The following is an 11082-nucleotide window of genomic DNA, read 5'->3' as shown; positions in this document are numbered from 1 at the left end:
TTTTCCATTCACCGGAGGCGTGCCTTCAATGTTTGGATCATTCTCAGCGACTGACCCTTACTTCTGTTTCGGCCTGCAATTTGTTTAGGAAGGAACGCGTAGCGAAATGAATCTTTTTTTTGTTTGTTTGTTTGTTTTCTTTAGTCGATCGGGAAATAAATGTATAAAAAACAACTTTACTATTTATTACATGTGCCTTATTATTATTATTATTTGTTTTTTTACTTTTTTTATGTGTGAGAATCTTTGATTTGATTTTAATGATGAGCCCCGATGCACCGTCGTTGTGGCTCCATTTTTGTTGTTTTGTCTCATCACCTCCAGTATCACCATTGTCATCGTTGCCTCTTGACTTTTTCCTTTTGGAGCGGGGGAGGGATGTGCTTGACTTCTGCTGTTTACTCGGGGAAATGGGAGGAGGAGGAGGAGGAGGGTGTGAGTGAATTTACTTTTTTCTCCCCCTTTTTTTTTTTTTTTTTTTTTTTTTTTCCTTTTCTTTCTTAATTGTGTTGTGTTGTGTTGCCCTTTGTTGCGGACGCGTTGGTTCACGAAGAGTAACGGGAAGGAGAGAGGGAGAGGGAGTCCGAAGAGTCTTGTATCGAGGCACGAAAGAGAGTCATAACCGTTGAAGGCACAAACAAAAAGAAAAAAAAAAGGGTGGGGGAAAAAAGAAAAGGAAGAGACATTCAACGATTTATAACGATCGACTGTGAGGAGCGACAGGGGAAGGAAGGGGAGAAGGAAGATGGACAAACAGGCGGAAAGAGACCAGAGTGCGGGTCCGGTGAAGACACCGCAAGAGACACAACCCCCGGCACACAACTACACATATCACACCAACGCGGCACAGAGGGCGGTGTATGATTACCTGAAGAATGTGAAGCCCATTCCAGAGCTTGCGGAACCAAAAACATATAAAACATATGAGGAAGCATCTGTAGAAGCGGTATTGTACCCCATCATTGAAAAGCACCAGGTGATCATGGTAGCCGGAGCATTCTTTGGCGATGAAGGAAAAGGAAAGACGGTCAACGCTGTCGCGAACCACCCAGGTTGTACATTTATTGCACGTGTGAACAGCGGTGAAAATGCCGGTCATACAGTGTACGATGACGCAGGACGCAAGTTTGTTTTTAATCTCGCTCCCTCTGGATTGCTTTCAAAAGGAAAACGTAATTATGTGGGCCCGGAATGTGTTATGGATCCCATCAGTTTTATGGAAAATGAGGTGAAACAACTGATTGAGGCGAATGTTCCGTATAAAGAGCAGTTATTTATTGGCAACGTCAGTATTGTTACACCTTATCACAAGTTACTTGACCTGCTTGCTTCAGCGCCCAATTCCTCGACACTGAAGGGCATGGCACCCATTCACGCATCCAAAGTGACAAAACGTGGTATTCGTCTGGATCACATTTTCAATGACCAGTCTGTGCTCCGCTCGCGCCTCAGGAAGGACATAGACACGTACTTTGGCTTTTTGAAGGTCAAGGGTCTGTCGGATGCAGACGTTTTGCGACGCTGCGAGAAAGAGAACGGTGACGGTGTGGTGCGAGTACCACCCTATGTGGTGGAATTTGTGCAGGCCGAGGACAAGGTGGAGTACCTGGTCAAACTGTACATGGATCGTGTGAGGAACAACAAGAATTTTCCAGCTCGGTGTGATGTGGCACATGAGTTGCGCTCTGCGCTGTCGCGTGGTGAGAAGGTCATGTTGGAAGGACCACAGTCTTATTGGTTGAGTAATGCCCGTGAAAAATTCTGGGAGAGCACTACTTCTGCGGACACAACGGCGTCTGGTCTGTTGGCCACGGCACAATACAACTTTCAACTTTACAGCTCCGTGGTGATTAATGTACACAAGGCGCCGGGGAGCAGCCGTGTTGGAGTTGGGGCCAACCCCAGCAGCTTCGTTGCACAGGACTATTTTTCCGCAAAAGGTGTGAAGACGCTACGAGATCTTCCTGAAAACATGTGCGTGGACTTTGACAGCATTCAGAAACTGTTCTTTACCAAGGCATTTCACCCGGAGACTAAAGAGTACAACGGTATCTGGGAGCCGTTGGAGTTTGAGGACTCCACTGGCAAATATAACATTGGCGTTGCCATGGCCGTCGCTTCTTCGCGTCATCATGGCGAATGTGGTGCGGTGACGAAGAAGCCTCGTGTGTGCGGATTTTTTGACTGTGTGCTGCAATACGAGGTGAACGCGGTCCAGGGGCCGTACCTCTCCATCTCCGCACTCGATCGTGGTGACGATTACGATAAGCTCGGTATCACTATCGCCTACGTGTACTACAACGGCAAGAACAACGAGGTGCTGAACATCAACGGCCGCGAGTACAAGAACGGCGACATCATTAAAGCCGGTGAGGCGGTGCCAGGGGAGGCTGCGCTGTATTACTGCCACCCCATTGTGAAGCTCATTAACGGATGGAAACAAACCCCCATTGCCGCTTCCAAGCGTAAACCCGGCGATCCGCTGCCACGAGGCGTCTGCGAATTCCTCAGCACGGTCGAGTACTTTACCAAAGCGAAGATCATCTCCATCGGCAACGGGCCAAGGGGAAAGGACATCATATATATTAAGCAGTAAAGAAATAAAATATACGCGTGCGTGGAAAACTAAGAAAAAAAAGAAAAAATAATAATAGTAATGAGAAACAAACGAACAAAAAAGAAAAGAAAACACAAGTACGCAACAGCTTTTTAAAATATGATAGAAGAGAAGGATGGAGAGAGAGAGAGGGAGGGAGAGACGTGCGAAAATTAAATAAAGAGCGGACAAACAAAAGAGTAGCAATAACAACAGATTTGAAAAGGCTACTTGAAGGAATAAGTCCTTTTTTTTTTTTTTTTAATAATTATTATTATTATTTTGTTTTATATAAATATATATGGTTAGGAGGGGAAAAGAAAAGAAAAGAGGGAAAATAAAAAGGGGAATGTTTGACCGAAGAAGCCATGGCGATAACACGTAGTTTGATGAATGACTTATGAATCTGTTGACTCATGTTTTTTTTTTTTTTTTCTAATTGTTTGCCTTTGTGCATGTGTGTGTGTGTGTGTGATGTGTGATGGAATATTGTCTGCGCATCTTTGTGGATCGACAGGTACACTTGGTTTTTTAACTCAATGGATAGAGGAGATTAAGCAATACGAATGGCTGAAGAAATATATTGGCCGATGGATTCTGGGATTACGAGGAAATTTCATTTCTTGTTTTTTGTTGTTTTTTTTTTTTTTTTTTTTTTTATTGTTGTTGTTCGTTTGTCTTTATGTTTTTTTGTTTTTCTTCCTTTTGCGGGAACAACACGTGGAGTGAAACGGCACACGTGGACATACACAAACACACAGAGGCACACACACACGTGTGCGGATGTATAAATACGTACATGTATATATGTATATTCGAAGATATTTATTGGCTTTTGGTTGGATTCCTTTTCTTTTTTTTTTTTTTTTTTTCCTTTTGGTTTGTTTTGTTTGCCCTGCTCCTTTGCTCTTTTTATGTGCATTTATGTCCGGTGTGTTTATAAGCGCCAGCGACAACTTTTGTTGTTTTTGTTGTTGTTTTTTGTTTTTTTCGCTTGCACACGAAAATGCGCGGGTTTCATGTAATTTTTCCCTTTTTTTCCCCTCCTTTTTTCCTTTTCCTTTTCCTTTTTTTTTTTTTTTTTTTTTTGCTACTTTTTGCCTTCGTGTTCTTGGAGGGGAGGGAGGGGGTCAAAATATATTTGCCTGTGCGACTTCCATTTCCTTTTCTCAGTGATGTAAGCGGGTGTTCATGGGCGTGCATATATGTATGCTCAACATCGTGTGTGTTTGCCTCTCTGTGTGAAAGAATGGGTGGGCGGGTTGATGACGCCGTCGTCAGGGTCTTGTGGTTTATTCCTTTGGTGATGCGTACCTGCACTTTTATATGGATCGATGCTTCTGCTTCACTTTTTGTTGTTGTTGTTTTTGTTTTCCTTTTGTGTGGCATGTGTGTGTTTGCTTGTTGTTGTGCTGCGGCGCTGGCGCAGTACGAGGAGGAGAGGCATACACGACAGGTCCACCCCTTCCCTCCCACAGCGGTGAAACGGGAAAAGGGGGCTTAAAGCGAAGGAAGGGAAGTCACTTCATTTGATAGAGGAGGCAACGACAGGGAAGATGGCAGCGGAGAGTCAGGAGCAAATGCACGAGGATGCAGCGATCAACAGTGACATGATTCAGGAGGAGGTCTCTGGTCTGCTGCGAGGGAAGTTTGCACAGGAGACGTGGAACCCGCGCAAGGTGGATGTGTGGGTAGACGACGTCGTGGAGAACGTCTTGAAGAATCTTGCGGACCTGAAGAAACCATTTAAGTACGTCGTTAATTGTGTGGTGATGCAGCGAACAGGCGCCGGCATCTCCACGGGATTTATTAGTCTCTGGGACAACACCCTTGACGGGGTTGTTCATGTGCCGTTTGAAAACGACACACTGCACTGTTTTGTCACCGTCTTCTTTTTGAAGTTGGATTAACACACAGACGGCAGGGGAATTAGAGAGCGGAGGTAGCGGGAAAACAAAAACAAGAAGAAGAAAGAGAAGGGAAACGGATGCGTCTGCATGTATGGTATTGTTATTGGTGGTGGGAGGGGAATTATGGCGCTTGTGGGTCGTGGCTTTTCTCTGCTTTCATTATTATTTTGTGCGAGTGGTGACTTCTTCCACAGGCATCTTCCACTTTGCACCCATTTTTCCCCGCCCTTTGACGATGTAAATTGAGGCAAAAAGAAAAAAAAAAAGAAACGAAGAAGTCAGAAGCAAAACCGTGTGGCTGCGAGTGTTGTGTGGGGTCAAAAGAAAAAAAGTTATTTGTTAATAACCCACCACCTCCTTTCAAGTGCTTTTCTTTTTTTTTTTTTTTTTCTGCGTTTATCTGTGTGCATGTACTCCGTATGAATTGGGAATATATATATATATATATTTACGCCCTTGCTGCTGCTTGTAGGGCGATGGGCGGAGGTGGTGACAGACGCATATCTTTTAGCCTTTCTCATGTATGAATCCCCTTCCTTTTCAATATATATATTTTTTTATTTTTCTTTTCTCTCTTTTTTCTTTTCTTTTTTTTTTTTTTTTTTTTTTGGCTTGACTTTGAGCGTTTCGAGCGAGCGCATCTCTCACACTTCCCACGGCGGGAGAAGAAGGGAGGAGACACGAGGGCACCCTTCTTTTTTATTTATTATTCTGCTTATTTGTGCGCCGCACGTTTTAATGATCGTACGCCGCCTCCGGTGCGCTTCTATTCTGCTGCCGGGGAGTGACACGCTGCGACGACGTCGTCGGGCGGGACTGCGTCATGGCAGCAGCGTCATGGATGCCTTTGCGTTGACCGCCGCTGACAGGGAGCATGGCTCGTTACATGACAATAGGGGCGGCTTGTCTTCGCACGACACGCAACCCGCCGACAACATTTACGACCCCCGCCATGAAGAATCATCCGAGACGATGCTTCCATTCACGGAGGGCGCATACTGCGGCGGCGATGAGGCAGAGGGTGGGCAGCATTGCGTCGTAGAAGGAGAGAGGAGTGTTGGTGAAAAGGACGAGCTACGGTCACTGCGTCTCTCAGCGCGGACCCTACGCGACGCCGCGGAGCGAGAAATAAAGGCGGAAATTGAGCGCGACTCCCGCGATGGTGTGGCAGCAATTCCGCCGTTGCCACCATCCGGGTGGAAGGTGCAGCACCCGGCGGGGTCCAACTACTTTGTCATGACAAGGACACTACGTGGCGGGGCGAAATCGGCCGAACAGCAGACACGGCGCTACCAAAGCGTGCACGATGTTTTTCTTAAGGCTCTGAAAGAGAATCAAAGACAAAAAGTGCTTCGTGTCCCGAAGCAGAGAGAAGAAAAAGAAGAAGAAGAAGAGCAACAACAACAGGGACTTCAAGGACAAATGCAGGAGCAAGCACGAAATGGCATGGATGACATTGCATCCAGCAGCTCTTTGCAATCAAGGGGTTCCTTTAAAAAGATGGTTGTGGATTACACTGGTCAAAATCAACATCGTGCAGTGCTTCGAGAGATGACGGCTTCAAATGATGCAGAGCACGTGGATAGAATGGATGTTTGCTTGACGGTGTTTGCTCCTTTTCGCGTTTACGATCCTTCCTTTCATGACCCTACCGTAGATATCTGCGAATGGTCCTCCTTTGACGTACTTGTGCGGAAGAAGAAGGCAGCCGAAAAGCAAGGTTCAGGGGGAAGGACAAACAATGCTCTCAACTCATTGGCGCAGTTGGTTCATGATCGTGCACTCTGTATGTTTGTGAGGCTAGCCAGTGTAAACAGCGAGATGCGAATTCGCTTCATCCAATTCCTTTCGATTAATGAGGCACAGGCACTGGAGGAGCACGCGTGTTTTGGCCGGGGCGAGCCAGGGTTTCTGGAATTGATGCGCCGTCGCCGTCAGATGCGCGCGAGAACACGTCCCTTTCGGTCACTGCGCCGCTACGATGAGCCTCTAACATTGCTTCACGAAGCGCCAGATACTCAAGACGCATCATCGACCAGCCCTCTGGCTATCGGATCACAACAGGGCTCACGCGGTAGTGCGTATGAGCTTCTGACGGAATGCTTTGACTCTACCGGGGAGTATAGTCGGACCTTATGCTACAGCGGGCCGTACCTGAGTGAGCTGTCCAAGGAGATGATGGGGGCGCTACAGGATTACCTTCAAGGGGACCTCGCTCTTTCGCAGGAGCTCTGCGAGTATGTCTGTCAAATGCAGTTCTTCCTGGAACAGGAAGAGTACATGGCGTGGCTGGGGAGGCTGCGTCATGTGGCCACCGTTGCCTCAGAGCGTAGTCACAAATAAAACGACGTGTGCGGTTGAGTTTCCATTCGGTGGTTTCAAATTATTTTCTCCTTGTTGTCTCTTCACCCATCTTTTTTGTTCTCATTGTTGTTGTTGTTGTTGTTGTTTGCCTGCTGTCGGGGTGCCTATTTGTCTACGTGTTACCCGTCTGGAATTTACGAGGAGATGCGTCTTAATTTTGTTTTTCTCCTCTCTTGTTTTTTTTTTTTTTTTTTTTTTTTTTGATGCTCTGATTGCTGCTGTCGCTGTTGCTTATATATATATATATAAGCCGTGCGACAAGAGGTAAGTGAAGGGACGAACATAAAACGCAAGAAGACAGAAGAAAAGAAGTGAACACCGAAGCAGGAAAGGAAAAAGAAGGAGGAGGAGAAGAAGAAGAATCAAAATATAACGGCCGCCAAAAGAAAAGAAGGAAAAGAAAGAAGAAAAAAAAAAAAATGGACCACTCGATCTCTCAAAAGGAATTAGATGAATTTAGGGAGATGTTCGACCTTGTGGACACGAACCACAGCGGCCGCATCACACGTGGGGAACTGCGCAAACTGATAAAGACACTGCAGCTGCGCCCCACAGAGCAGGAATTGGAGCAAATGTTTTCTGACGCCGAGGCGAATGAGTCGGCCAACGAGATAAACTTTGATGAGTTTGTGGCCCTGATGTCCAGGCGTCTCCAGTCAGACTACACGTTGGAACAGCTGCGAAATGCCTTTAAGCTTTTTGAGACGGAAGACATGCCGCCTGGCTATGTTTCGAGGGAGGTACTGGAGCACGCCCTTGTGTCTTACGGCACAGAGAAACTCACTCACGATGAGGCGACACGCCTATTGGCTGCGGTAGATCCTGAAGGAACCGGCAGGATCAACTATATTGAGTTTGTGTCCCTGGTGGGTGGCGGTGATCCCTGAGACGGCAGAAATAAAACGAATGCGGTGATGCGAAACGAAATGGAAAGGAGGGGAATAGGAAAAAACAAACAGACATGCACTTCTGTCGCAGGGAGCTGCTGTAGAGCAAATGCATTGTGTATGTATGTGTATTTGTGTTTGTTTTTCATTTTTTTTTTTATGCTGTTTCTCTTTCTCGTAATCCTCATGGATGTAAATGTTAGTTCTTTCACCCCTTTCTTCTTTATTTTTCCTTTTTTTTTTCTTTTTCTGATTTATTATTTTTATTTAAGCCTCCAATTTATAATTTTGCTGCGTTTCTGTTGCTGTTGTTCTGGTCTGCTTTGTCATTTATGCTGAAATGTGAACCAGCGAGACGCAGAATTTGTGATGGAACTTGATGTGTACTCATCTCTGCGGCCACATGTTATATACATATATATATATATATATATATATATTTGTCTGTGTGTGTGTGTAAGATGTTTGATGTTATTACTGAAGCTTCCTTCTTTTTTTTTTTTTTTTTGCTGGGCGGAGGGTAAAGGACTTCCTCACTTCCTCTCACTCTTGTGTGTGCCCCCAATGAAGAATTTGACATACAAGACGGTTCGTGGCGGGGCATGGGGGAAGACATCCTCACGTGTCGTCATTGCCCATGGACTTCTTGGAAACAGCTCGAACTGGGCGACAGTTTCACGTCGACTGGCAGAACACGACCTCCTGCGTTCCAAACTGCACGAGATTGACATGCTTGACATGCGTAACCACGGTAATAGCCCACACGCCTCGCCGCACACGAACGCCGTGTTGGCATCGGATCTTGAGGTGTTTACCCTGCAGCGACAGGCGGTTGCTTCGCCCCCTGACGACGGAGGTGTGGTGCTAATCGGTCACAGTATGGGAGGGTTGGCGTTGATGGCAATACTACTCCGCCGCGCAAACGAGTCGTCGCTACTGCTGCCAAGTATGGAGGAGCTTCAGATGCGTTTAGCCCGTGGGGATTACTACGGGTGGAAGGACGAACAAGGGTTTGCTCAAGAAATGCGTTCTGTCAACGAGTCGATGGGTTTCCCTGCTCAGCAACCACTTGATGCTCTCTTTGGTTGCAAGGAGGCTGTTTCTCCTGCATCCTCACGTCATTCACCAAAAAAAGAGCAAAAAAGGGGTCCGCGTGTCAATGCGGCCGTCGTTGTGGATATTGCACCGACGAGTCGTGTTGGATCGCAAAGTGCTCGAGCACAGAGTGTGGCCGTAACGCTTGACGCCATGGCGAGGGCGGATTTATCGCGAATGACTAGCATTAGGGATGCCACTGAGGAGCTTGAACGGGTTGGAGTGCGTGAAAAGGCCATGCGAGACTTTCTCCTAACGAACCTTATCCTGGACAGCAAGACGGGAAAATCGAAATGGCGCTGTAATCTTCCGGTACTTTGTACCGATTACAATCGGATGGAGTTGGGTCTGCTTGACTGGTTTCTTAACGCTCCGGTTGAGGGGGGTTGTTCAGATGGCGGTATGGTGGCCCCGACCCGATGCGCAATTCCAACGCTTTTTGTATTTGGAAGTGAGTCGCCGTACAACAGGCCTGAGGATCGGCTTTTGATTGATCGCTTTTTCTCAAACGTGACGCAGGCGGAGGTGGTTGGGGCTGGTCATTTTGTCCACTATGAAAAAATGCAGGAGTTTGTGGAAACAGTGGCGCCCTTTCTTGCGAGGTACCTTTTGAACACCGAAAAAGGAGGGAAATGAATGGTGAGAGATGAATGCAAATGTGCGGCGGTTCCTTTTGGTTGTTTTTTGAATGAGATGATATTGACGGCCGTTGTTTTTTTGGGCTGCTGCTTAATGGCTCGGAGGAAAATTGGTAACGATGGGGGGGGGGAACAGGTATTTATGCAGATTGTCTACAACTTTATTTGGTTTTTATTTCATATATATTTATTCTTTCCGTGTATGTTGCATACTACCTTTCTTTTTTTCTTTTTTTTTTTTTTTTTATGTGTGTTTGTGTGTGTGTGTCTTTGACGAAGGGAGTTTTGTTTTTTAGTTTACAATTCACTTGACATCAGAGTCAATTTTTTGGGAAATGACAGACAGTGAGTCGGACGTCGGAGCCATACAGCTTCGTAACAGGCTTCTTGAGCTTGTGTACACTAGCGGTGCTGTTTTTACGATTAGTCAACTTGCTCTCATTCTTGCGGTGGACAAGACAAGGATTGTGCATGAACTCCGACGATCGGATTTTCGCGGTATTGTGTACGACCAAGATGAGGAAACCGTGCACATGCGGCCTCAGCACCGTATGTCACCATCAGATACCATTGTCAGTGGTAAAATGCCCACATCACGCGGCATACGAAGATCACCGGGCATCGTAGAGAGCCGTTACGCCAATTACGGTAGCGACGGTTATCAACACTATCGGAGAAGTACGTTGGGGGGTGGGCGCGTGGTTTCAACAAAGAGTACCTATCGCAAAACAAAATATCGTCTCCCATTTGACGCGGATGTGGTCAGTGCTGACAATACGGAGAGTGCCTTGCCGAAAGGGCGTGTCGGTTATGTGTGTGTCGCCGACGAGTTTCACCTCAGGGAGTTAGAGGCGCACTATTGCGCACAGGGATATGACACCAAATTTGATTTTGATGTCCTACACATACGTTTCTCTGACAAGGAAATGAGCGCCAAAGGCACACGCACGTCCGTCCTTGCAGCAAAGAGCTTGACGAACTTCACAAATCCTACTTCTGCCGGGTGTGGGACACACGGCACACGCACTACAGAAGGTAGTAACAATGAAAACAACAGTAATAACAATAATAATAACACTGGCGGTGAAAAGCCGAGTGATCGATCATCGTTGCCTTCCGCCAAGAATCTTTGTAAGGCTGGTTTTGATTTATTTGTGTTTGAATATGGAGCTATTGTCTGGTGGGGGTTTGACCAGCGCTTTTTTAAAATTGTTGAGAATGATTTTATGCTTCCAAACAGTGCCATTTCAAGATACATGGAAAACCGCTACATGACTCAGCTCATTAGCGAGAATTACCCTGTGTGGTGCACATATACTCTTGAACGGAAGGATACATTAGAGCCTGACGAACACTTCCGGGAGAGGTTGCGTTTTGATCACTTTATTATACCCTTTGGACGTGGGGATATGGATACAAGCAACGTTAGCATGCTGTGTGCTTCGCATGCCCTCGCCCAGTCCGCGAAGATTGATTACCTGGAGCTGAAGGTGCAAGAGCTGGCGGAGAACTGCTCGCCGTTACCGCGTGAATTACGTGAAAAGGGACAGGTGAGCATTACTGAACGTCGTTTGTTGCAACTTCGTGGCGAG

General features: G+C 46.5%; 6 protein-coding genes across 6 annotated transcripts, besides 22 other annotated features; all 6 read left to right on the top strand.

Moving 5' to 3' along the window:
- Positions 1-11082: a sequence feature (heterozygous, Esmeraldo-like haplotype).
- Positions 198-234: a sequence feature (AT_rich).
- Positions 414-433: a microsatellite.
- Positions 463-502: a microsatellite.
- On the top strand, positions 746-2596 carry Tc00.1047053508731.60 (adenylosuccinate synthetase, putative; the record flags this gene model as incomplete). Its single annotated transcript, XM_801535.1, has 1 exon — positions 746-2596. The coding sequence occupies one exon, from the start codon at positions 746-748 to the stop codon at positions 2594-2596; it is 1851 nt and encodes a 616-aa protein (XP_806628.1).
- Positions 2628-2695: a sequence feature (T-rich).
- Positions 2725-2759: a sequence feature (CT-rich).
- Positions 2844-2899: a sequence feature (AT_rich).
- Positions 3047-3077: a microsatellite.
- Positions 3216-3303: a sequence feature (A-rich).
- Positions 3445-3474: a microsatellite.
- Positions 3622-3685: a sequence feature (A-rich).
- Tc00.1047053508731.50 (outer arm dynein-like, putative) lies at positions 4153-4506 on the top strand (the record flags this gene model as incomplete). Its single annotated transcript, XM_801534.1, has 1 exon — positions 4153-4506. The coding sequence occupies one exon, from the start codon at positions 4153-4155 to the stop codon at positions 4504-4506; it is 354 nt and encodes a 117-aa protein (XP_806627.1).
- Positions 4936-4957: a sequence feature (AT_rich).
- Positions 5026-6849, top strand: Tc00.1047053508731.40 (hypothetical protein, conserved; the record flags this gene model as incomplete). Its single annotated transcript, XM_801533.1, has 1 exon — positions 5026-6849. The coding sequence occupies one exon, from the start codon at positions 5026-5028 to the stop codon at positions 6847-6849; it is 1824 nt and encodes a 607-aa protein (XP_806626.1).
- Positions 5059-5115: a microsatellite.
- Positions 5877-5900: a microsatellite.
- Positions 6925-6956: a microsatellite.
- Positions 7026-7072: a microsatellite.
- Positions 7191-7232: a sequence feature (CT-rich).
- Positions 7252-7290: a sequence feature (T-rich).
- On the top strand, positions 7290-7757 carry Tc00.1047053508731.30 (calmodulin, putative; the record flags this gene model as incomplete). The annotated part of the gene is made up of 1 exon (XM_801532.1): positions 7290-7757. One exon carries the CDS (start codon positions 7290-7292, stop codon positions 7755-7757), a length of 468 nt encoding a protein of 155 aa, XP_806625.1.
- Positions 7973-8026: a sequence feature (A-rich).
- On the top strand, positions 8127-9488 carry Tc00.1047053508731.20 (hypothetical protein, conserved; the record flags this gene model as incomplete). Its single annotated transcript, XM_801531.1, has 1 exon — positions 8127-9488. The coding sequence occupies one exon, from the start codon at positions 8127-8129 to the stop codon at positions 9486-9488; it is 1362 nt and encodes a 453-aa protein (XP_806624.1).
- Positions 8165-8197: a microsatellite.
- Positions 9708-9736: a microsatellite.
- On the top strand, positions 9826-11082 carry Tc00.1047053508731.9 (hypothetical protein, conserved; the record flags this gene model as incomplete). The annotated part of the gene is made up of 1 exon (XM_801536.1): positions 9826-11082. A coding segment is annotated over one exon (1257 nt), but the record flags the coding sequence as incomplete, so codon positions are not given.
- Positions 10527-10567: a microsatellite.

Source organism: Trypanosoma cruzi, genomic scaffold, assembly GCF_000209065.1.
Source record: "Trypanosoma cruzi strain CL Brener 1047053517033 genomic scaffold, whole genome shotgun sequence".
NCBI classification, from domain to species: Eukaryota; Euglenozoa; class Kinetoplastea; order Trypanosomatida; family Trypanosomatidae; genus Trypanosoma; species Trypanosoma cruzi.
The sequence above is the reverse complement of the archived record's forward strand: the minus strand, read 5'-3'. Positions and strand labels throughout refer to the sequence as shown.